Here is a 27,378-nt window from a genome sequence, read left to right as displayed (position 1 = left end):
ACTGTCAGATCGCGGTTGCAATATGAAGAAGGGCGCGGCTGATGTCGTCAGTTCTTCAGGCTGTCACTCAAGCGGCTTTACGACTCAGCTGTAATAACGACTGCGCCACATGTGTGCTGATCCCGTCACTCCGACGGCAGCTTCGTCTGCCGTGAGAAAACAATGAATCCTTATTGGACCCAAATGCCTTCCAATCAACTCTCCTCCAGACCGACGTATGAAATGAACCGTGTGCATTTCCCTTTGATTCAGTGGCCCTCTCATTCCCATACGTGGCTGAAGGAATGGAGCAGACTGCTCTGGACGCCAGACGGTGACAGTGAGCGTGCTGGATGACTCACCATTGATCCACTTGGCCTCCGGGTCGTGGACCTTGAACTCGGGTTTGAAGAGATCCTCCACGGTCAGCTTGGTGTTGCTCCAAGCTTGGCTGTCAGCTGAAAGAAACAAGCCGTTCGTTGTGAGTCGCCTTGCGGTTCATGTGAGATGTGGTGTTCCACATCGGGGTGACACTCAAACATCGGTTATATCTGTTTTTCTAGCATGCACAGTTTGAAATCCGTCTCCAACGTTAGCTGACCTACTTCCACCTCTCTTCTGTTTCTTTGTACATGCTCTACTGGCATCAAAACACAAAGTTTGTGTTTTCAGGGAAATGCACATATAGATGCAGGGTGGTTTATACAAATGCTTTTCTTTTTTTTTGGGGGTATGTATGTATGTGTATATATGTGTATGTATGTGTATGTGTATATATATATGTGTATGTAAGTATTTGTATATATGTGTATGTATGTGTGAATGTATGCATGTATGTATATATATGTGTGTATGTATGTATGTGTATATATGTGTATGTATGCATGTATGTATGTATATATATATATGTATGTATGTGTGGGTGTGTGTGTATGTCTATGTGTGTATATCTATTTTTATGTCTGACATTTTTGTTCTTGTTTTATGTTTATATTAGGGCTGTGAAACGATTAAACATTTTAATCGGATTAATCACAGGTTTTTGTGGATTAATCATGATTAATCACATATTACCGATATTCTCGGTATATTTTGTGAGAACATACAGATTTATGACAAAAGACGGATATATACATTTATACATTCTTCTAAACAATGGTGCTGCAACTCAGCAGTTATTTAGCAGTTTTCTTCCATATGGAACATTAATACATCTTCATCCTAAACAGAATGTTTAACCCTCCTGTTACCTTTCGGGTCAATTTGACCCCATTCAATGTTTAATGTTGGTGTTCTTTGAGGTCAATTTGACCCCAGGCTGTTTTTCACTGTGTCAAACATATCAGAAATATCAACTTTTTTATTTATTTAAAGGGCTATTTAGGTAGTCAACAAACAAACATAAAGTACCTCACACTTAAACTTGGGAAGCAATATTAATTCTAATAATTTTCTGGAGGTTTTAATTGCTGGGGTCAAATTGACCCCGAGGGTAAAATATGTTCGTAAATGTAAAGGTAACAGGAGGGTTAAACAGAACATTTTTCTCTTGTTTGTCAACCATTAATTCCACCATGATACAATCTAAAGGTGGACAGATTGACAAGTGACTTTTTTTTGCTCGGTCCCGATGCGGCGCACGGAGCTCTGTGGCGCGAGACGGAGATCGATAAGTGTTAACGCAACGCGTAGAGACAGAAATGACATGCTGCTGTGGAGATACGATCAACAACAGACGTTTAGTTTAATAAAAGAACAAAGACGTGCTCTAGAGAACATGTCAGGGGGCGGGCCAATCTCTTTAATGTCATGCGATCTACCGACACTACGCCGCGATCGACTGGCAGGTCGCGATCGACGTGTTGAGACCCTGATCTACAGGAAGTAAAAGTCGTAACAAGGTTTCCGTAGGTGAACCTGCGGAAGGATCATTACCGATGAACAGCACGACCGTCTGCATGAGAGCGGACAGAGTTCAGATTGAAGTGGTGTATTGGAAGCTCATTTTGCAAGTGACTTTTTTTTCGTCCCGACGACCAACAACAGACGGATTGGAAGCTCATTCTGCGCATGCGTTAAATGCGTAAAAAAAAAAAAAAACTAGTTAAACCTGTAATTGGATTAACTGAGTTAACGCGTTATTTTTCACAGCACTAGTTTATATGTCTACAGTACACAATGTTATGTCTGACAAAAAAACTAAAAAGTTGACCCTTAAAACGTACAACAGTTTCTCAGAAAGCATCCTACACGTTAAACATATATGTTCCCCCACTCTGGTCCATCGGTCCACTGGCCGGGCCGTATTACTTTCTTCTTTGTGATTCCAGACGACCTGGAACCTACACCTGAACCTGTCTCAACATCTGCCTCCTCGACGGTTTACCTGTATACCATCCACCACTTCAGACCTTCTGCCTCTGCCTGTTATCTCATGCATCTTCCCTTCTGCGGGACATCACAGACCTGATCCTGCGTGCTGCGTTCCACGGTATTAGAGTCTCTTTTCCTTGTTGTGTCGCTCAGCAGCCTGGAACTTTAAGCTCCATTGATCAATGTTTGTAGAGCAACCATCAATCAGTGGTGCCTTGTAGTGGCACACCCAGAGAGAAGCATCTCCCAATTCTGCACTTGTACAACACAACTGACTTCTTATTGTAGTGACTTCAGTTTTTATATATATTTTTAGCCTATATATATATACATACATATACATACATACATTTATCTATATCTATGTATATATATATATAGTCCACTGTATGCAACTTGGCCCACAAAGTTAAGAGCTAACATTTTCACATATATATTTATATGACTATATATATAGATATATATAGGCCACTGTATGCAACTTGGCACACAAAGTTAAGAGCTATTACCTTCACTTCACTTTCATTGTAAATAAGTCTGCCCCCTAGTGGCCAACATCTGTTTGATGTAGCTTTAAGGTTTTGGTAAATGGATAAAAGTATCAGTTTAGTCCTACAACCTACTCACAACTAAAATTGAAATCAACTATTCTCATTGGCAACACTGTTTTAATGTTTAATACAAGTTTAACATTTGTTTGGCAGACAGATGTGTCGAGTGTCCTTTTATTCCAGAAAGGTACGTACAAACACAAAGAAATCGAAGTGTAACATTTTTTCTTTTCACAGAATAATTAATAACACCATTACTTGGATATAAATGCCTTAAATTATGTTCTGAAAATGTTCATCATTTTTAATGATGAAATGTTAGTTCTCTAGCAGGAAGACAACGCGCCAATGGAAAGCTCGTCCTGAATAGGACAGCTGCCGATAGCGAGCAGAATATCAGGGCCAAGTCATTTTGAATGTCAGCCACTTTGGCTTTCCTTCATAACTCCACACAGCATGTTTGTTTATGGAGGCAATGGAAGTCTAACCAACCGTGAGACACACCAGGGAAGAGCACGCTGCGCGGCCATTGGATTGGGATGATTTTTCTTCTGTGGATACTATTGTGTGATATCGGGCGGTTGAAGGGATTAAGGGGGGGTCTCACATGTCCTGACACAGTTTTGAGGAGTGGGGGTACGTCTCATCAGGCGGCGACCTCCGTGTCTGAAAAGTAAAGCCAACGCAGAAGTGCCTCAAATTTGCATTCTTTCTAAAGGCCACCAGGGGGAAACTCCTTCGGTTGGGAGTTGTCCGTGTTTAACCCTTTCACAGTGTGTTTTCAGTACATGAGTTATTACCTTCGCATTGAAAATGCCGGAAGGTTATGTTTTGATCGCCGTGTATTTATTTATTTGTATGCGTGTTATTCGCAAAACTCAAAAAGTATTGAACCGAATCGCATGAAATTTGGTGGGATGATTGTTTATTATCCGGGGACCAGTTGATTCGATTTTGGGATCGATCGGGTCAAAGGTCAAGGTCATGAACAGGTCAAAATCTTTCGCAGAACTCAAAAAGTATTGAACCGAATCGCATGAAATTTGGTGGGACGATTGTTTATTATCCGGGGACCAGTTGATTAGATTTTGGGATCGATCGGGTCAAAGGTCAAGGTCATGAACAGGTCAAAATCTTTCGCAGAACTCAAAAAGTATTGAACCGAATCGCATGAAATTTGGTGGGACGATTGTTTATTATCCGGGGACCAGTTGATTCGATTTTGGGATCGATCGGGTCAAAGGTCAAGGTCATGAACAGGTCAAAATCTTTCGCAGAACTCAAAAAGTATTGAACCGAATCGCATGAAATTTGGTGGGACGATTGTTTATTATCCGGGGACCAGTTGATTCGATTTTGGGATCGATCGGGTCAAAGGTCAAGGTCAAAGGTCATGAACAGGTCAAATCTTCTTGAATCACATGGAATTTGGTGGGATGATTGGTTATTATCCAGGGACCATTTGATTAGATTTGGGGATCAATCGGGTCAAAGGTCAAGGTCATGGAAAGGTCAACATCTTTTTTTTACCAAAGCACGACACATTTTCTTCCAATTGGCATGCAACTAATGCCAAAATGTTCATAATTCAATGCCCAATCTTGTGATATGCGAAGGTATGCGCTCTACCGAGTGCCCATTCTAGTTTATAATATTTTGGTCACCTAAAAATCATACCTGCAAACTCCTAAGGGTCGCCACACCACATCCACGTTGTTTGGATGAAAGCTTAAGATTTTATAACTGCGGTCTTTTGATTGTTCACGCCTAAATTCTAAATGGATCTGATTAACCTTTTGAAAACCGCCCGATTGTTTAAGGTTTCTGCTCGAAATAACATACCCTGACTAAATAGGGTTTAGCTCTGCAACCAGGAAGGCTATTTGAATAATGTTGGTGTTATAATAAAGGCAACATGTGAGCTTTTGTTCAGATGTGTACATATTAGTATATATGTTAAGAGTAAATAAAGATGAAACACAGCAAAAATAAAAGTTTCAGGTTCGCCATAAAACAATGAAGCACTTTCAGGATGAATATCTCTTGGAAGGATGTACAGCAAAATACTCTCAAAGTTTCAGCATTTTACTTGGATTTTGTATATTCTTGCCCTTCATAAAGATATGTGAGTGAAATGCTGGCTCCTATTTCTCTGAAGCATGTGGCCAGGGGTGACACAGTGGACCTTTGAGGAAGTCTTTATAAGCGCAGCGATTTAGTTCATAGTTATTTTGGTGAATTTCTTGGTGTGCAGCTCAGTGGGGTGAGGGGGTCGTCCTGCAACCCCAAGGTCGTCGGTTCGATCCCCGCTCTCCCCATTAGTTGCAAGTCGAAGTGTCCATGAGCAAGGCACTGAACCCCCAGTTGCTCCCCGGGCGCATCACTGCAGCCCACTGCTCCTTCATAACTAAGGATGGGTTCAATGCAGAGGATACATTTCGTTGCCTGTGTACCTGTACTCTGTGCAATGACAAGAGATTGAATCCAAACCAATCCAATCTTGGAAGGTGCAGCAACAACGGCCAATGGAGCACGTAAAAACATGTGAAACCGGAGCAAATATCAGGAGCCGAGTGTTACCTGGTGTGAGGAGGATGACCGACATGGTGATGAGGGAGCAGACCACCAAGATGACCAGCAGAGCGATGGCAATCCCTTTCCAGTTCCTCTGAGAAGGACTCCCCCCACCCAGGTCCTGCAGAGCAAGAGACATGGAGGTGAGAGTGGAACAGCCAATACAAAGACTTGAGTACCAATGCGTCTTGTTCACATTGCTGAAGTTTAAAAAAACTTTTCGATGTTTAACAACTTGATTTTTGCCACAAACTTGAAATGTTTGAATTAAAAAAAAAAGCTAGATATTTGCTCAGAGGTGAACATGAATGCTAAACCACCGAGGCTAGGCAACACGCGACCGTCCCAATAATTCAACTGCAGCAACTCACAATAACAAGAGTCACATTGAGGCATTGCTTTTTCAAGTCTATCCACTGCACAGTGAAGGAGATATAATTGCTATGAAGGGCTTTGCATGAGCCACACACTGTAAGCCTGGAAAGACGAAACTCGCTCTTTCGGTGCTAGAGTGCTTAGTATTTGCACGGTTGTGTCATTGTTCGGCCGACCGTCCTTTGAGTCAGACGTTCTGACCGGTGGGAAACACAAACGCTCTGCTTGGGCAAAGGGTCGGTGTCAGGGATGCAGCATCCAGCTGGGTTTTGGTTGCTTTTATAATTTTCTTCTCTGTGTGTGTATCAAATTGCCTTGTTGTATATTTGTTTTGTGAAAGGGAGGGGAGGGGGGCTGTAATGTGTATCCTCACCATGTGGCTGTCTGATATGTTATCCTTTCACTCCTTATTTGTGAGGTCTATTGTATATTAAGTCTCGTTTTGAAATTTCTACAAATAAATCATATATTAAAAAAAGGAATACAGCTCCATTTGCATTCAGGAGCTCATACTGACTGCCGAAAGACTTGGTTGGTGCAACTTTAGGAGCAACGGAAGTCAAGGCGGTGGCGGCTGGCGGCGGCGGCGGTATACACTCGGAGGATCACGTTACCGCGGTTTCCCAAGCGGCCTGTAGAACCACGGTGGCCTTCAAGTTATGTCAAATGAGAAAAGGTTCTCCAGTGCCTATGATTAGTTTTTCCCACTCTGGGCTCCTGTGGAAACACGGCCATACAATATGGCGACTGTAAAGAACATCCAACCCGATTTAAAACAATACTTGGCAGGTGATCGGATGAACCGTACGTCAATCAAAATCTTGCCTAAACGAGCCAGGAGGAGAGCGTAGAAACTAATTTTCCTTCGAGAAATTTCCTTTGCTCTTCTTTCAATGAAGAAACAGCTTCCAGTTCTGATGGGGCTGATGCTGTTGTGACCCTCACATAGATTCTGTTTGGCAGGTTAGGAATTAATTTGCATTTAAGGGCTCCATCTTAAACTGGCTGCAGAAATATTTGGCTCGGGCGATCTGAGTGACTGCAAAGTACACCGGGTGTGATATTATCTACAGGGAAATGGCCATCCAGGAGAGTTTGTTAAAGATTCCGCCTGCAACTTTATCTCTTGAGTCCTGGTATCAGAGGGTCTTAAGCGGGGTCTTCCACCACATCTGCAACCTCTGATAAGATGCATTAAGCCCCCCCCCCCCACTATACATTTCTCTCCCTGCCCTCAATTACCCACAAAACCCTGCTGGTGAAATACAGTGTTCACTGACCACCAACTGCATCTTGATTGGCTGGAGGGGAGGCGGGAAAATAAATGATTGCCAATTAGAGCATGGTCTCCGCATCCGTCTTACACTTTCTCTCAAATATTTTCTTAGTGCTCGGTGGTTTAAAAACACCGTAGCTCACTTTTTTTTCCTTCCGATAGACTAGGAATGCCACTCATATTGACTCATGAGGCAATTATGAGTGAAGTACATCCAGTTGTCATTTTCTCACAGACCATATAGTAACAGGACTTTAGCGGTTTAGTGATAATTTTCGACAAACTTTCTTGTACTTGAGTATCAGTTGGACATGGAGCATTAGAGTACATTGCATTTTACAGCCACTATAATAGCAGACACACAGTCCATGGACGCAGTGTTACATCATCCACAGCCCCCTCCGGACTCATAAGACTATTATCAGGACTTGGGCCGCTGCTCATTTCATTAATACCACAAAAAGCTGACGTGTCCTTGAAAACGGACAGAAACTCTAAATTGCCTTTGTGCCTCCATGCATACGATTCTCACTCTCTTTCTTATTCACTTTCTCTCTATCTCATTTGCTTCTCACCCAAATTTCCTATTTAGCCACATTTGAATAACTCAGTCTCAGTTTATTAACTCAATTACGAGGAATGATAGAACCACCGAGAGAATGTTGACCCGCTGAGTCCCTCCATTACCATTATTATACATCTTGCAAACCTATTTGGAGAAATGAGACAGCAATCCTTTATCTCGATCACTGGACCCTCATCATAGGTAAATACATGTCTTCATTTCAACTCTAAATCCATGTCGACTAGAGGACAAGCTGAGGCCTTGGTGCAATATAGTAACTTTCAGTAGGTTTTAATATAATTTAGCTAAGCCCGATGTTGCTTCGGGTCAATAGGACCATTAACTAGCATAAAGCAACCTATATATGCTTTTCTTCTTTTGTTTCTATTTCATTTCTGATATTAGAGGCTGAGAGGAGGGAGGAAAAAGTTGGTGTGGCTCGGACAGACTTCAAAAGAGCAAACACACCACTGATGTCTCGCTTTGGATGTGAAGCCCCAGTAAAAGCTTTTTTTCTTTCCATCCCTGCCGATGATCTTCACACTGACTCTCACCACATGGAGGCACAGGCGGAGATTTATGTTTCTATGTGCCTGAGCCCAGACACACCTTGGTAAATGTACAGCTACAACCGACTCGCACACACACAAACAACACAATTAGGATACACTGAGCACCTATCTCCTCTTCTCTCTCTCCTGATGGATGGATTTTCATCTCTCCATCACACATTATTAACTGTCCTTCCTCCGCGGAGTCTTTGTGACTTCACATCTGAGAGGGTCCATTCGGACCAGGCTGGGTCTGCTGATGCGTCATTTTTTATATTGGGCTATACAAAATAGACTGAATTGAATAATTACAGGGATTGAAAATCAAAAGTTCACCGATACACACGATGAAATGAACGGACACGGCAATTATAGTAAAGAGGCTCTCGTCACATGAATATAAATCATAGGCGTGTGAAGACAGCAACATAAGAGCATAACAGTGCTGCAGAATTGAGTCATAAAACCCTAAAATGCAGTTTTTTTTGGGATGTGGGTGCTCGCCCATTTGCAGAGTGTGCTATATGGATTACAATAATTAAAGGAAAATAATGATAATGTATTTGCTGAGTGTCCTGAACAAAAGTGAGTACTACATGCCTGAATGTGTAAAAAAAAAAGTTTAATTAATTAAAATCCGTAGCTCTCATTTGACTTCCATCAGTTATTATTTATTTATTCAACCCCAGACAACAATTAGAACCCTCATTTAATTAAACTGACTGGCTACAGACGCCATCACACTCAATCAATACGATCAATTATTCATCAGGTCAAGTCGACCACAGAAAAAGTAATGGAACACATTTGTTGTTGGCGGTAGAGCTGAGTGAACAGTGATGATCAGGGTGACTCAGAGGACATGCTATAACTGTTTTCACACGGGGAGTGGTAGCTGCAATGACAAGTAAAATGAGCTTGAAATATCATTTTTTATATTCAAATCATGCTATTTCCCCCCCCCCCCCAGAAATTAAAAGCTTTTTCCATCAGTTGACAGTGTGTCAGTCGTGGTGAGATTATTCCATAACATGTTCAATGATCAATGTCTGGAAGGCATTTAAATCAGAAAAGCAAGTGATGGAGGAAAACCATTGTAGAATGCCTGAAAGCAGTCCCTCGGCTGTCATATGGCTTAGTTGTGTGCTATCGGAGGCCATTTTCTAAAATCACATCATCTGTCTTAGAAATTGCGAGGATTGCCTTCAAAACCGAGAAAACAACTCAGTCTGAAAAAAATACCAACGACTCAAATTATCACAGGAAGCCTTGAATAAAAGTAAAGAGAAAGCACAACCGAAGGGAAGCGGAAACATTCACTATATTTATAGTATTTATGCTGCATTGTATATACATAATTATGTATTGTATGCAGGCCAAGTGAAACGCATCTTTCTCTTCTTGACTGAGTGTTCTTCAGTGAAACAGAATATTTGGTGTACAATTCAAATCCGACAGTTTCCACCGTGTCTCGGTGTGATTAGCAGACTTCTTAGTCACGGAGAAATGTCCTCTTGTTGCATGGCTTCCCTTCCACTGGAAAGCTTTGCAGGTAACACTTTATAATAACCATTATTCATTATAGTAAATTGGTAGTTTATAAAACTTTAGTTCATTGATATTTTACTGTCGACCAATAATTCTATAATAATAATGTTTAGTAATTATATGTATGTTGATAACCGATGTTTCACCAGTTTATTCTTGCGTGCATAATGACTCTTTGTGCTATATTAAGTATATGTTATGGATTTGGTCTGGATGACCCTTACAAAGTTACAACAGCTGATCGTAATACTGTGAAATGCACTTATTGTAAGTCGCTTTGGATAAAAGCGTCTGCTAAATGACATGTAATGTAATGTAATGTGTTGATAAAAATGTATTGAAGTATCTTCATACATAGATAGTTAAAACCTCTTCACTTGTTATCAATTGGTTTCTTGTTCATCATTCTTTGTCATGTTTAAAGATATGTAAATGTAATCAGGTTTACAAGTGTTAATCATTAACACATATGATGCATGTATAGTTCACTAGGTGCGACTGCGCTTCATTAGATCGGTGGATCAATCCCCTACCAGCAGTGGCGGCTGGTGAAATTGGGGGGGGGGGGGGGGGGCGCAGTTGGGCAACACGGTTTAAATAGCACTCAACAATGAGAAGAAAAGAGGTTTTGAGTAGAATATAGTAGAACACAAAGCTTTATTTCAAGAACACACCGTGCTCAACACTGTCCAATAACAACTATCAACACATTAACTTTGGGCATGAGAGGTTCAGAGCAGCTTTAAGAAACATTGGGTTGGGTTTCAGAAGTTTACAGAATAAAAGAGTTTCACCCTCACATGAAAGAGGTTCAGAGCAGAATAGAGTCAGAAAGAGATCACATGTTACATTGGGTGACAGAGCAGACCCACTACTGTAAAGACAAGTAGCCTCCTCTCTTTAAAGTTGGCAAACTTCTCAATAACTCTCTGGTTAAAGTCAATCATGTCTGTAACCAGCCTGTTTCCATTATTCTGGAGGGAATGTGTCTGTTTTTCAGAACTTCTTCGTTGTGTTTTCGATGCCAGTTCGGTCTCCTTCTGCTGCTCTGCAAACAGGGTTAGCTTCATGCTGTTAGCGAGTTAGCTCCATGCTCTTAGCTAGATAACTGCGGCAAGATTCGTGCTTTACACTTGTCTGAAGCTCTTTAGATCCCTCCCCCCGTTGTAGTCCAGAGAGTTTCAGTCCCAGGACTTTGGAACAACAGACAGGGGAAACTAAACAGCGCATGACTCACTGAGCCTCCAGCTAACCAGCTCCGTAGCTCCGTGGAGCTCTCTGGGCTGAGGGGACGATCCGACTCTGATCTGCCGAATAGTCCAATCTCGTGAAATAATAAAACAATGTCATTGGCCAGAGCGCACATTTTTGCGCCCCAAGATTCACGTTTCATCCGCCAATGAGACGCCATCCTTGCCGAAACGACTGTGAAATGTTTGCTCGCTGCCGCACACACAAGTTGGGCCGGTGCCCCGGAAATGGGGCGGGGCTTCTCGCCGTGATAATGAGTGACGATAAATTATATGTTTTCACATTAATTTAAGTGGTTGTTGACAGGCTGACGGTCTCCCACACACACATTTAGCGCGTCAACGCGGTATATTTACTATTTAAATGATTTGGCATATAATGTTTTTGACAGGATGTATTTTTTTATTTTCTTCTTCTTTTTTAATTTCATCTCAAAATTTTAAGAGAGGCGTCACCCTAGCGCCCTCTATGGACGCACCGCCACTGCCTACCAGTCCAGGTCGATGTGTCTTTGAGCAAGAACATCAACCCCAAAAAGTGCTATAAAATGACCATTTAACGTCTCATTATATATACATAATCTATAAACCAACAACATTTTACATAATAATAACACATTATTTATTATCCTTTTATATTTCGTACAATGTCAAATAAGTACAAACTAAAGTGTAATTGACTATTAATTAACAGTGTTTTAATGGTGGTTATTGTAACAATCAATTAGTCGTGTACAGACGTACACAACAGTTTAATGTTGAAACAACACATTTCTTATATCTCCCGCCGCCCACTCATCCCCTACACCAGGGGTGCTCAATACGTCGATCGCGATCGACCGGGGCGACCTGCCAGTCGATCGCGGCGTAGTATTGGTAGATCGCATGACATTAAAAAAAATTGGCCCGCCCCCCTATCACTTTCTCTATAGCGTCACATTACAGCAGCAGCATGTCATTTCTGTCTCTACGTGTCGCGTTAACAGTCCTCTGCCCGCCGTCTCGTGCGCCGCAGAGCTCCGACACCGGTTTGCGCGCATAGGGACGGAGCAAAGAAAAAGTCACTACCCCCCCCCCCGTCAACAATTCTTCTCGGCTCGCGCGCGGTAGGTGAACACACTCTCACTAGCACCACCCCCCCCGTCAGTCGATCGCCTTGGTCACATAATAAGTAGCTCGCATGCTGAAAAAGTGTGAGCACCCCTGCCCTACACACTTCCCTGCAGATTTTCTCAGAGTGAGAGAATGATAAGACATTTAATAAAAATGTTAATGCTGCCTTTGAGATTTGTGATTAAGACCCCGCACATCTTCATCAAACTCCAGCTAATAAGCTTATTCCCCACTGGCTTCCTGTGCACGTGTGTGTGTTGTGTGTGTAGGCGTACATGCAAGAAGCCTGCTGTCAAGTGTCGGGCTATTTATAGAGTCGTCGCCTGGACTCTGACCTTGGAGAGGGTGTGACAAATGACAAGCAGCATTTCGGTCGGAGCCAAAGCCATTTAAACAATGGCAGCGGGTCGGAGAGGGAGAAGAAAAATAACGCCATCTGCAGCGGCTTATTTTTGTTTACCCATGAAATACCATTTCTCACTGCCTTGTGAATCATTGACAGCCACAGCCAAAGCTACGCCGGGGTCGTGAGGCTTAACATGTGAAATTGATCCACTGGCTAACAGGAAACGGCAGGCTTAGCTACCTGTTGTCAGCGAATTGTATTTAGCATTGTCAGCCTTGCCCTCAAGGACACTTCTATTGGCCTTTAGTCCATGTGGGATCATTCTCAATTAGTCACTGTCCCTGCCGTATTGGTTTCAGATACACTAGGTTGTTGACTCGCACGGGGTCGTAATGGCATCAATGTATATTTATTTGAACCATGACCTTATAGCAACAGAGACAGAACGAGTCTCTGGAAAGCGCAGGGACTGTGCTTCAGGGGATTATGCCGCACAGATTTATTTTATTTTAATGAACTCTAAAGGGTGGAATGGTTTGGATTTTTGACGAAATCGCCAGACTTTATAATGCAATCCCCAAACCAATGGGGGACGTCACAATGACTATGTCCACTTCTTAGAGAGTCTTAGGATTCGACACGTATTCTATTTCTGTGTGCAGGACCTCTGCATCTGTTTCTGCAGTAAAGTTGTTTGAGGATGATAAAATACACTTTGCTCGATTAGATAAACCGTAGCCTTACGCACTCTGGGATATGCATCTAACAGTCATATTAAAAAGTGACGGCAAGCGGTATCTCGGCAAATTGAACCATTATTCCCCAACCATCAGTTAGTGTGACCCCGAGCAGACTCAGCTGCTGCCCATGTTAAGTCAATGCCATTGATATAAGCAGTGGAAGGGGAACCGACCTTCAAACAAACAGTTAAAAATACAGAGCGCAGAATGGTCAAGGCAGAGTTAAGCCCTTTCCGCTTTGGCAATTCAATCATTCATCCAAGGATCGGGGGGAGGGAGGGCGGGGTGAGGAGGACAGTGCACAACAGTGAGGTGGCGGAGCAGGAATCCCAGATTCCCCCACCCAGTCATCAAAATTGCCATATGCCAGATAGTAGGCTCATGAGATGGGATGGAAAGTCAAAAAGGACTTCAGGGAGAAAGCAGAGTTAGTAGGATGTGATTGAGAGATGAAAATTCATCCTAATAGAAAAAAGAGGAGAGGATAAATTAGCATCCTAAACGTACCGCCCAGCTATCGGCCTATAGCAGCATAGCAAGGGCTGGGGGGCTGCAAACCTGATTCAGCCCTAACCATAATAAATAAGCTCTGTCAAAGAGGAAGGTCTTAAGTTCACTTAAAAGAGGTGTGTGTCTTCCTCCCCGGACTGAAAAAAGAAGCTTCCATAAAATAGAAAGCTTGATAAAACCCCAAAGGACTCCATTCTACTTTTAAGACTCTAGGAACTACACAAGTTCCGCATTTTTATTTAGTGAGTTCTAGTAAGCAATATGTGCATGACAGCAATTATAATCCTTGAGATGATCATCAGCATCACCATCAAAGGGTTTGTAGTTAAGAGAAGAATTTTAATTGATTTTTTGATTTTACTGCAGCCAGTGCAGATAGTGCAGGAGTGATGTGATCTCTTTTCTTAGTTTTAGTGAGAACACGAGCTGCAGCATTCTGGATCAACTCAATTCAGACTCACCATTGATTTTCTTCTGAAGCTTTATAAAGTCTATATATTTGATTCCCGTCAATAGCCTTGAAAGCTGTGCTCAATAACCTTTTCAGAGTGTAAGGTGCTTTTTTGGTTGAAAAAGAGATGCCAAGAATTCAGTGTGCATGGCCAACAATCCCTGACGTGATCCGAATGCTCCTTTTTTAACCTTAAACTGTACATTTGGTACAGTAGGAAAGAATCACTTAAGGTACGTATCCCATTGATGTGAATTATAATTGGGTTTATCTCTTAAAAATTGGAGCCTGCATGTGTTTGCAGTAGCTTGATGTTGAGGTCCTCTTAAGGATTCAGAGAAAAGTCAAATGTCGTTAATATATGTATACTTGACATTATAACAATATTCAAATAATCATGGCATTTAAAGGTGCCATATTTAAATTAATAACAGCTGGCAGGCCGCTATTTTAAATGGTATTTTGACTGACTACCCTGGGACACTGTTAGCTCGCCAAAGCTGCTTAAGCTAACATTAGCTTGAGGAGAAGCCTTAGTTCACAGAAATATGTAAACCAGTGACACAACAGTCTCCCACACCAATGCGTAGAAATAATGTCCCTTGGTCAGTGGCAAAAGCTTCAAACGATGACGCTCTACGTAGCCCAGGAAATTAGCTAGTGTTAAATTATTCCTGTGACTAGCGACAATAACAACTTGTGTGATTAGCGAGTGACAAACGATTCTAATGACTAGCGACAATAACGACTTGTATGACTGTCATACTTTAAGACCTCTTTGGGACCAGTCACATTCTCCCAGTTCAGAGATCCAGATTCCTGTTTCTGAGTGACAGTCGATTCTTGTGACGAGCACCAATAACGACTCGCGTGACTAGCTCGTGGCAAACGATTTTTTGACTAGCGACAGTACCGACTCACGTGACTACTAGCTCACAAGTTCATTTACTATAACTTGTTAAGACTACTATGTAAGGTATTATTAAATGGTTTCTAGTTTTGAAAAATATTCGTAATTTAGCAGATACTATACACAATATGAGGCACAGCGGGTTCTTTTACTTCATACTGTATATACAATACCTGTGTAGCGTATGTCAATTAAAACAATAACATTGATATTCCATTTCATTAAAAAATGTACACAAAAAAAAACAATGACACTGTCCTTCTTGCTGTGAAAACACAATGATTGTATTCCAATGCTGTAGATTATTTACATACGCTAAATGTAACACAACCATTGATACTCAAAGTTCAACCCAAGGCACAGCGGAGCTGTTATGTCTTGTGTGTAAGTGTCTGTCGTTTCAATTTATATAACGGGAGCTTACTTCTATTATATATTCTCGATGGGCTAGGCATGTGGCAGAAGTGATGCAAACGTGACGCAGTGAAGCAGATCATTCTGCATCCGGCTCGAAATGTTAATTTGAACAGTTGAACAACGGGAGCTGTCAGCCACCAGCTCCTCTGAATTTAGTATTCTAAATACAGGATCAGTCCAGATTGGGGCACACAATTTATATTCAATTTGTTCATCCTCTTCATTTCGCCTGAAGACATTTTTATCTTATTTCTTGTATTAAAGTTTGCTAATTCCAACGGTCGCCTCATTGAAGTTATTGACGCTCAAAAAGAGACTACCGCCTTCTTTTATTAGACAAAGGCCTGCAGAGGATTGAATGAGATATATTCATGTGCGGTCGACCATTAAAGTGGACCTACAGTATGTATAGGGAACAGGGTACCAAATTAAATTCCATTAATCAACCTTTACTTTAAATTTTCTCTGCACATTTAACTGTGATATTACATCATTAACACGGCGGGCGCCGGAGCCTTTTGTCCGTCCCCTGCAGTCAAATCTCTGATTTTAACGCAATTAGACACAGTTGACCACATTCCTTGGCAAATTACACTCCAGGCGGTGGATAACATTATAGGCATTTCCTCTCAATATAAAAACAGATCTCATTCATCTAGAGAAATACAAACTTAAAGGCGAACCCGACATCAGCAACAGCAACAGAAGGCTCACCGACACAAAGCCGAATGGGTTTGTGTGAAGGCAGGAAATTGTCTGTGTGGTTGGAAAGTGGAGCTGTGTAGTTTTTTTTTTTTTTTTACACGTAAGTGACGGTGGAGGATTCAGTGGGCACTGAGCTATAAAATTGCTAGTTGAGAGGGTATTAGTGGGGAAGGAGAGGAAAGAAGGCTGGTTAACGAGGGATTCTTGAGTGGACCCGACTCGGGTAGAGTTCTGACGACACCTTATATCCTAACTAACAAGATAGATTGCTCTTAATCAACTTCCAAAGACACACATTTGAGCATTTTCTCGTCTGAGGCTCAAGATGTCACAAAAGACACTTTCCTAAAATGACTAGTGAGCAGTTTCTGATTTTGATTTTGGGATTTCTGGCTTCCACCAGGGGTGCTAGATCATGGAAAAAAAAAAAATCATAATCACGATTATTTTTTGGTCAATATTGAGGTCCTAGATTATTCCACAAGATGAAATACTGAAAATGAAATACTTTGAGAGATAAATTAAGAGATTCATGAAGAATGTTGTGTTCTTGTAAACACGTGTGCTCCTGTATCCACTTTGAATGTCAAACACATTGTTTGTATAGATGTGAAAGAGGACAATAATGTCACGCCTACAGAGCGAAGGGAGACAAATAGGGGGCCGTGTTTAGCCCCCCCCCCCCCCCCCCGCACCACTGTGCTTATCATACAACTTAGTTTGAACTCCATAGAGTTAGCCAGCAGAAACAACTACGGGACTTCTTATGATTATTGGGGTTATGTAACAGATGTTTCCTGAAACTGGGGAGTTGGGTAACAATAGAAGGAAACTGCATCATAAGTGGGTTCTGAAAATGGTCATCTCGACCCAACCGGAGTAAATCGTGTGCAGGGTTCTTTCAGTAAACTCGGTCCAGAGGAACGGCCGAAAGAGAACTCAACATGTTTGGGAAGCAGGAAGGGTCTGGTTACTGGCTCTGGTCACTGGCTCTGGTCACTGACTGGTCACTGGCTCTGGGCCTGGTCACTGACTCGAACAACCGATCCGATTGGTGACAGGTCTGCAAATATATGCTCAATATGCTAGAAAGCCAAATCAACGTCTCTCTGCTCGTCATTCAGCCACAACAGGCGTGATGTCATGGATAGTTCCAGGGAAAGTCTTGTGCACAGCCACCACAGATTGAGTTTTCGGAGCTCGCCCGTTAGCTGTTGAGACGCTAACCCTAAAAACAACATTTTACTTTCTACGACAATGTGTCTTCTCTACGCTCTGTAGAAATCAGCCAAATTCATTGTTCAGTTTCTTCATGAAAGAAGAGTTCACACGAGGGTAATGAAGGCGCTCTTCGGTAGAGAGGGAAGAGTGCCTTGGACCTTAGTTCTAGTCTGATCCATTGTCGAGCTCACACAATGCAGCAAACGAGAGGTTCAAGGTTAACGGGAGAAAGAAAAGAGAGAAAAGTGGAATACTGTCACATGGAAATATTCTTGTACTTGTTAATTGTGTCGGTGCCATGGTGACAGTCAAAGTACAGCAACACACACACACAGATTCCTGATGCATAATGCGTTAGAATCAGTTATACATGTGTGTGTCATGGCTCAAGTGCAGGTTATTTGTGGGAGACAGAATTGTCAGAAATTGTGTACGACAGCCCAGATTATGTTTAATCAACTTTACATGTGATGTGGTGACGTATCTATCTGTAGAGTTCTATCAATATCACGGCCGTTCCAGATGAGCCTTTGATTATCTGCCCCGGGGGAGAGGAATCGATCTGCCGGCCCTCGCTGCTTACCAGAAGTCCTACAAGTGCAGAAAACCGTGTTTGCTATAAGAGGAACTGAAACTGGGCACTTGGCAGATGATGGACATCAGGCTCCGGATGCGCCCTAATTAAGTTTCACAACATTTAATGGCAAGAAGTGTAGAAACAAACAATTAAGGCTCAGGATCGTGGGTTTCGTGGTGATCCGGGCTCAATGGGAACCAGCTTGAAGCACCCGGGTCAAGACGAAAGAGGACGATATTTCTCCAGTACAGAGTGTTAGTCCCAATATCAGCCAATCACGTACTTTTCAAAGGTTAGTGCATCTTTTAACACCTTTCGGTTGGCTCAAAGTCCTGCTATCAAAATGGAGGGGTCAAATGTCATGAACCCCGGGTCAAAACGTCACTTCCGGTCAAGTCGCTCGACAAGTATTTTCACAATAAAAGTCCCGTCTGTTATTGTCCGCATTAAAGTCACTTCACGGGTTTCAACCGGCTTCGACAATCTGAAATACTAACTAACATTCACTCTCATGCAACATACATTAATTCTTGCCGTTTACATCTGCATAGAGTAGACAGTACCTCTATGCTTCATAACAATATCAATATTCTCCCGAATATTTCCCTAATATTTCATTTAAAGCTCAAGACTACAGAATCAAAATAAACTATTACAACCTAACATTAGAAACAAACTTCATCTGAGCCGAGCAGATGAACGAGGGATTAAGACCCGGCAGGAGGCAACACGTCAATAATAATAGAGTAAACTTTTTCAATATTGGGCAGAAAATGTACAATGGCAAGTTAATTAAACATGTAAATACATCGATGAGATTTAAATAATGAGCATCTGTGTACCGGGCCAGCCAACGGTATGTAGTGTTCCTCTCTATGGACACAACGATGGGGTCACTAGACCAGAATAACCTGTTGTTAGTTTGTTTTGGGGATACAAATCTAAAATCAATCTATCAAACCATTTCAGTTAGAAAGAAGAGGAAGATACCAACACGATCCGAAGGTAAAAAACAATAAAAATCTCGGTGTCATAAGACATTCCAGGCTTCACGCACCGCGGCGAACATGGGAAACACTGACATTAATCGGTGTTCTCGCCACCACATTTCCATAAGACAAAGTACATGTGTGTATGTAATATGTATTGTCACGTCACGGGCTGTCCCTAGTGCCGTCTAGGGTGGGGCAGTGCAAGGGAGGAGTAAAAACTGGCAAACGGGTAAGGTTTAAAATGAACGGGAAGGTTTATTCATTCAAACAAAATTAAAAAAAGTCCATTCCTCAACAAAAAGCGTCCCGGGGGAGAAAAAGGTTCCTTAACCCCCCTGTTACCTTTTAAATTTGACCCCATTCAATGTTGGTGTTCTTTCGGGTCAATATGACCCCAGGCTGTTTTTCCACTGTGTCAAACATAAGAAATATCAACTTTTTAAAATATATTTAAAGGGCTATTTAGGTAGTCAACAAACAAACATAAAGTACCTCACACTTAAACTTGGAAAACAATATTAATTCTAATAATTTTCTGGAGGTTTTAATTGCTGGGGTCAAATTGACCCCGAGGGTAAAATATGTCAGTAAATATAAAGGTAACAGGAGGGTTAAACATTGAATGGGGTCAAATTGACCCTAAGGTAACAGGAGGGTTCAACAAAAAACTTATCTTAAACAAAGTCCTCCTCTGGGTGGTTCTCTTGGGCTTGTCTTCATCCTGGAGGCCCGTCCACTCCTGGCTTATCCAGCTCCTTCCCTCCTTCTGCTCTCCCCTCTGTCTCCTCTTAAGCTTCCCAGCCCTGCCTCAATTAGCTGTCCTAAACACCTGCAGCTGGGTGAGTGGTGAGGCAGTCTGGGAGCTGTAGTTTCCGCCCGAGCGGCCATTTTGACCTGTGGCCGCTGTAATTGAGTGGGAATGTAGCGTCCCTCCACTACCTGTCCCCTTGTGATGCCACGGTATATATAGGTATGGATGTCATGTTTGAATGTACACGGTACATGTTATTGACGTAACTTTATTTTAGTTTGAAAAGCATTTTGAAACAATCTTTTTGAGAAACGCCAATATTTCCCCTTGGCGTATGTTATTTTCACCAAAACAGTTTGAGCCAATGGGAGGTCAGAGTGAGCCTCAGGGGGAGGAGTCACCATGTGTGTGACTGGGGGAGCTCTGACTAACATTAACACGTACATAAGATATTCATAGAGCAGCCACGGCATTATCCATGTAACTGCCTGTATAGCATGGAGCTCTTCAGAAATGTGAATATTGATTAATATTCCACTTTTTTTTACCATTAAAATGTATTGTTGTTGTGTATTTTATTCAGTCAATCATTGCAATACAATACAATAGTATTTTATATAATATTCAAAACAGAGAGACTGAAAAGGTAGAAGCAACAAACGCTTGTATATTCCTATCCTTAATTATTATAATCCAAAAAATCATAAAATGTATATAGGATAAAATAAAATATTAGGGAGGTTTCTGTTATTTTGAACTTGCTATATGGATATGCATAGTGTCTTGAAGTAAAACTCAACATGCATGTAAGAATTAAACATTAGGACTGCCTCAACTTTAATTAATCTTGTGTTTCACATTTTCATCAAGTTCACCGTCCCAGTTGTAGCAAAGAGTCGATAAAACTCTCAGTTGCGTATAAAGCACAAAAGACTATCCTTAAATCCTGATGTCAGACTGGTGATGTGCGAAGGTGTTATTTACTGTGGTTTTTGTAATTATTTTGTATCTATTTATTGGTCTTTTTTGTTGTTGTTATTTACCCCTTTATTCCTTCCGTCCCTTTGTATTGTATCCTTAAAGTTCTGTCTTGTTAATTTGTAAAATCATAATAAATATATATATATATATATGTATCACAAAAATTTAAAAAACTCAGTTGCATCAAGAGCCATAGATATTGGTTCAAATAATGATATCCCATTTCAAATTGAGATTATATAGAAGAGCAGTATTTTTCACTTTACCTTTTCCACTTAATTATTTTTATTTAATTAATTAACTCTGGTATGGTAAAATAAATACTAATTTACTGCCAATAGATTACAATTCTTCAGCATCAAACCTTACAACTGAGACAAGAAATATGCATATAATACGAATACATATAATGTAAATCCACAAGAGAGAGAGAGAGAGACGGTACTATTTAAAATCTTGTTTCAGTCTAACAAAATCCTGGTCCAAATATCCCTGAGCCAGAGGAGAGGTTCTGTACCCGCGGCTCTGGACTACAACGAGAGGCAAATGTTTGAAAAGCTCAACACGAGACGACAGTGCAGCGCACACAGAAAGTGTGTGTTTACCGGGCGCTGTGTGCTTTGGAGAAGAGAATACACAGCAGCAAGGAACACGTCGGAGAGAGAGAGAGAGAGAGAGCATCTCTCTGGACTCTTGATTCCTGCTGTTGTCCATGAGACCGGTACGAGGTTCACTGGGAGCCGGTGTATGGTCCATGTCCCGGCGTTAGAGCATCGACACAGCGAAGGAAAGGCATCCCTATACATGTCAATATGTGTGAAGCCAGTTTGGGGGAGACGTCACCACAGGGACTACGGATCGCTAGAATGGAAGGACTTGTGATCGTAGTTTACCCCATTATTATTGACGTGTTGCCCCCTGCCGGGCCTTCATCCCTCGTTCATCTGCTCGGCTCAGATGAAGTTTGTTTCTAGTGTTAGGTTGTAGTAGTTGATTTTGATATTTTGATTGTAGTCTTGAGCTTTAAATGAATACATATAGAAAGATATTATAATAGGAAATATTAGGGAGAATATTATTATTATGAATGTGTTATGAAGCATAGAGGTACTGTTTACTCTATGCAGATGTCAATAGCAAGAAGTAATGTTATGTATGTGCAATGGAATGTTAGTATTTCAGATTGTCGAAGCCGGTTGAAGCCCGTGAAGTGACTTTAATGCGGACAATATCAGACGGGACTTTTATTGTGAAAATACTTGTTCAGCAACTTGAAGTGACAGTTCACCTCCAATATCAAAAATACATATTTCTCTTCGTAGTGCTATTTATCACTCCGTATTAGTGTAAATTGTGTTAGGTTGAAATAGTTTATTTTGATTCTGTAGTCTTGAAGTTTAATTTAATACATGTAGAAAGATATTATAATAGGAAATATTAGGGAGAATATTGATATTGTTATGAATGTGTTATGAAGCATAGAGGTACTGTCTACTCTATGCAAATGTAAATGGCAAGAATGAATGTATGTAGCATGAGAGTGAATGTTAGTTCGTATTTCAAATTGTCGAAGCCGGTTGAAACCCGTGAAGTGACTTTAATGCGGACAATAACAGACAGGACTTTTATTGTGAAAATACTTGTCTAGCGACTTGAAGTGAAGTTTTGACATTTGACCCCTCCATTTTGATAGCGGGACTTGTATCCAACAGGAAGGTGTTAGAGGCTTGTCTAACCTTTAGAGGAGGTGATTGGCTGATTATCGACTAACACTCTGTACTGGGGGAAATCTCTCTTTCTTCTTGATGCCGGTTAGACAGCAACACCTGTTCCATTCGAGCTCGTACCTGTGGAGCCGGATCACCACGGAACCCACGATGGTGGGCTTTTGGTTGTTTGTTAAACTTTTGTTTAAACTCCTTGCCATTAAATATCGGTCAACTTGATTCATCGCATTCTAGTCCTGACATCCATCGAGCGCCCCGTCACAACTCTCTCTTTAGAGTCTACATCTGTCTGTTATTTCATAGTATTAATTTTCTTGAGAACTGTCTCTCCATACGTCTTCACGCTGTATCTCTGGAGGCCAAAGGAAGAACCGAGTATGAAGGATGTTCCTCAGAAGAAGATGTTGACCAGGCTGCAAACCTCCAGGCCTGGGAAGTGAAACGAATGCGGAAGTACCTTCAACATGCCTTCTTTCAAATGGCCACCGGGAGGCCTTGCCTCATGTTCGACACTCACATTCACTTCTACAGGCAATGTAGCTATTAACTATTCACTTACACTGCCGTTCAAAAGTTTGGGGTCACTTAGAAATGTCTTTATTTTTCAAAGAAAAGCACTGTTTTTTCAATAAAGATAACATTAATCAAAAATACACACTATACATTGTTAATGTGGTAAACTAATATTCTAGGTGGAAACGTCTGGTTTCTAATGAAATATCTCCAGAGGTGTATAGAGGCCCATTTCCATCAACTATCACTCCAGTGTTCTAATGGTACATTGTGTTTGCTAATCGCCTTAGAAGACTAATATCTGATTCGAAAACCCTTGTGCAATTATGTTAGCAGGTAGTGTGTCTTCTCTTTTCATAACTCGTAAGTCATAACATCGGTCCTCAAACCATGGCTGACGCCACGGTGACCACGTCCACTTCTTATACGGTCGTCGTTGGTTACTCCTGAACCAATCGCAATGGATAAAGGTCACACACATACACACACACACACACACACACACACACACACAGGGTCCGACTGATCCTCCTTCCAAATTCCCACCACCTCAGGTTCCACTCCGGTCCGTCCCTCCTCTCCGTGCCACAGCTGGTGTCTAACATTTTTGTAATTGCCTTTTAATCCTGCTGAGGAGGGAACACGTGTCGGCCTCGGTTAACTCGGGGCCGCCGCTCGCCTCGGGATGCGGAGAGCTTATGACTCGAAGCTCGCGAGTGTGAATCACCGAAAATCAAGCGTAAAGAAATTAATCCAAAACCTGAATCCGAACCACGGATGGAAATGTGAACTCTTTTCATACGTCTAGGAAGCAGGAATACATCCTATCCCTGTAGGTCTGATCTGCGTCAGCACGTCAGTGATATTTCCTAAATGTGAACGACAGCTCAGTATTCAGAGAGCCGAGCCGACGGGGCTGGACATTCATCGGATGACCTTTCCCCACTAATAATTATAACCGGCACGCTGCAGTATTTACAGCAGCTTTTCCCTTTCGTGGAACTGAACACAGGATGAAAACAAAGATGGGCGTTCAACATGTGGGTCAGGACCAGCGTCCTCACCAGGAACACATCAAGATGTGTTTTGATATTTTCTCTGACAGCCGTTCTCCTCTCAGGAAACAAGAGGCCTCCTTACACTTATATTTTGATCTGTTTGTTGTTGTTATTTACCCTTTTATTCCTCCCTTCCCTTTGTATTGTATCCTTAAAGTCCTGTCTTGTTAATTTGTCAAATCTAAATAAATATATATATATATATATATGTACAAAATTTAAAAAACTCTCAGTTGCATTAATAGCCAGAGATATTGATTAAAATAATGATATCCCATTTCAAATTGAGATTACCTAGAAGATCAGGATAGAAATCTAAATTTGACATTACCTTTTTCACTTATTTTTTTAATTTTATTAATTAACTCTGGCATGGTAAAATAAATACTAATTTACTGACAATAGATTAAAATTCTTCAGCATCAAACCTGACAACTGAGACAAGAAATATGCATATAATACAAATACATATAATGGCAATCCACGAGAGCGAGAGAGACGGTAAAAAATTGTAATCTCGTTCCAGGCTAACAAAATCCTCCTGACAGCCGTTTGTGACATCACAAGCGACACATGTAAATTAAATGATATACATAAGAAAGATGTGATAATTAATAAGGGATATTCTGAAGAATGTATTAGGAAAACATAAGAGTAAGTATGACCACTGTATGAGTATTATTATTGTAACGTAATGCTGATTGTAAGATGTTTTGTGGGGTTTATAACTATAGGATGACTCAGGTATGAATGAAATGTATTGATTATGGGACGTAGTAGGTTTCTCTCAAGACATCGTAAAAAAAAACAGCCGTTTCCAGCCGGAAGTAACTTTCCTAAGACCGAAAGTTGTAAAGCTATAGCGATCTTTTTGGGGAAGCCTCTCCTCCTTGGAGCCGGTTAGCCGGCAGCATGCTGAGTCATGGTAAGGTGCCTGCAGGCGGCCTAAAGCTAACCGGATGCAGCCGCATGCTGCGCTCACAACAAGAGGAGGTTCACTCGCGGGAGTTTACTCGCTTGACTCTGCGTGGCTTTTCGCGTCATTCCCTTCATCCGAGTTTATCTCCGTGGAAACAGTTATCATGTCCTTCATCCACCACGAAGAACTCACCACTAGTTCTGCTTCATACTTGTTGATGACATCACACACACATCTGAACATCTAACGCCCTTGTGGGTTCTTAACATTAATATTATATATACACTACCGTTCAAAAGTTTGGGGTCACTTAGAAATGTCTTTATTTTTCAAAGAAAAGCACTGTTTTTTCAATAAAGATAACATTAATCAAAAATACACTCTACATTGTTAATGTGGTAAATGACTATTCTAGGTGGAAACGTCTGGTTTCTAATGAAATATCTCCAGAGGTGTATAGAGGCCCATTTCCATCAACTATCACTCCAGTGTTCTAATGGTACATTGTGTTTGCTAATCGCCTTAGAAGACTAATGTCTGATTAGAAAACCCTTGTGCAATTATGTTAGCACAGCTGAAAACAGTTATGCTGGTGATATAAGATATACAACTGGCCTTCCTTTGAGCTTGAAGTTTGAAGAACAAAATTAATACTTCAAATATTAATCATTATTTCTAACCTTGTCAATGTCTTGACTATATTTTCTATTCAATTTTCTATTCATTTGATAAATAAAAGTGAGTTTTCATGGAAGACACGAAATTGTCTGGATGACCCCAAACTTTTGAACGGTAGTGTATATATATATATATATTTACACATGACCTCATCCTCGTCCTTCAGCCACGTCCTGGTCACGTTCTCCTTCAGTGTGAACGACAGCGCTGCAGGCCAGAGGATCACAGCTCCTCTTCCTCACAGTGAGGCCGGCGTCCATCGGTCCCAGACACAACGGCCTCTCTTGGCAAAGGGCGGTGGGACGCTCCGGCGAGGTCGAGCCCTCGCTCAGCTGGCGTCCCGTCTGCCGCTACAGGGGGCGGCGACCGGCTGGAGACCGGCCAATGACAAACAAGTCGACCTGCTCTCGGGTTTTCCTTGCAGGGAAAGTAAAGCCGTGTGTTTCAGAGAGAGCTCCAGGGCTCAGAGCTGTTCATCCCGAGGAAACAGGGATCGGCAGCCATCTTCACCTCTTCCTAGGGCCTGTTTTTCATGATCACTGTCAGGAGTCACTCTCAAATAGGTCATGGATTCATATTCTACCGTCACTTTAGGTCTGAAGGCTCTAGACTTTCCACATGAGCGACCTCGTCTTTGGACCCGCTCCGTTTGGTGACCTCGGACCCAGAACCTTCAGCGCTCCAAAACCGCTGCTCCACCGGGGCGCTGCACACAAATGAAGGTGTCATCTGGAACCGAAAATGGTTCCTCAGAGTGATGCCACGAAGAACCATTTTTGGTTCCACGAAGACCTTTCAAACAAGGGTTCTTTAAGGAACCATTTCCTTAAGTAGTTCTTCAAAGAAACGATAAAAATGTTTCAAAGAACCTTAAAAAATGGTTCTTTAAGGTACCAATTCTGGTTCCACGAAGAACCTTTCAAACCAGGATTCTTTAAAGAACCATTTCCTTAATTAGTTCTTCAAAGAAACGATAAAGATGTTTAAAAAAACCTTTAAAAAATTGTTCTTTATGGCACTAATTCTGGTTCCACAAAGAACCGTTCCTTAAATGGTTATTTAAAGAACCTATAAAGGTATCTAAAAGAACCTTCAAAACATGGTTCTTTAAGGCACCAATTCTGGTTCCAAAAAGAACCTTTTCCAACCAGGGTTCTTTAAAAAAACATTTCCTTAACTAGTTTTTTAAAGAACCTATAAAGGTGTTTCAAAGAACCTTCAAAAAATGGTTCTTTAAGGCACCAATTCTGGTTCCACGAAGAACCTTTCAAACCAGGGTTCTTTAGAGAACCATTTCCTTAAATAGTTCTTCAAAGAACCTAGAATGGTGCCTCAAAAAAAATGGTTCTTCAGTCGGTGATGGTTCTTTATAGAACCACAAAGCCTTTAAAGAACCATTTAAGAACCTTTATTGTTCCGTGAGTCCAAGTGAATCGTTCAGGATGGAATGGTTACGGCGCGTTACCATCAGTGCATTTGTTCACACACACACAACCTGGTACCTACGTTACCCACAATGCAACAGCAACAGTTTGGTCAAACCCTGTTCGTGTGAAACCACATCATCGTTGACTGCGTAACAAGCGTCGTCATTTCCCCAGTAAACATTCTCCTCCTCACACACAGGACGTGTTCCTCGAGCTTCCCGAGTTCCTCTGAGCGCCGTGTGACGTCACACGAGAAGTGATGTAACCACCGCGGTCGCCCTGGAGTCAGAGCTCAGCTGC

At 41.5% G+C, this 27,378-nt stretch overlaps 1 protein-coding gene and 1 long non-coding RNA gene across 3 annotated transcripts in view; one reads left to right on the top strand and one right to left on the bottom strand.

Moving 5' to 3' along the window:
- LOC130208262 (uncharacterized) overlaps positions 1 to 27,378 on the top strand; it is a 226,752-nt gene that overhangs the window by 64,262 nt on the left and 135,112 nt on the right. The gene's annotated exons all lie outside the window — the stretch shown is intronic.
- Positions 1 to 27,378, bottom strand: part of LOC130208247 (inactive dipeptidyl peptidase 10-like) — a 155,689-nt gene that overhangs the window by 126,510 nt on the left and 1,801 nt on the right. For both annotated transcript variants that reach the window (XM_056437272.1, XM_056437281.1), the window contains exons 2-3: positions 5,484 to 5,598; positions 342 to 437 (exon numbers count right to left, since the gene is read on the bottom strand). In XM_056437272.1, the coding sequence (XP_056293247.1) occupies positions 342 to 437; positions 5,484 to 5,598 (211 nt within the window). The remainder of the gene's footprint in view (positions 1 to 341; positions 438 to 5,483; positions 5,599 to 27,378) is intronic.

This window comes from Pseudoliparis swirei, chromosome 2 (assembly GCF_029220125.1).
Source record: "Pseudoliparis swirei isolate HS2019 ecotype Mariana Trench chromosome 2, NWPU_hadal_v1, whole genome shotgun sequence".
NCBI classification, from domain to species: domain Eukaryota; kingdom Metazoa; phylum Chordata; class Actinopteri; order Perciformes; family Liparidae; genus Pseudoliparis; species Pseudoliparis swirei.
Note: the sequence above shows the minus strand (reverse complement) of the source record. Positions and strands in the feature narration are given on the sequence as shown.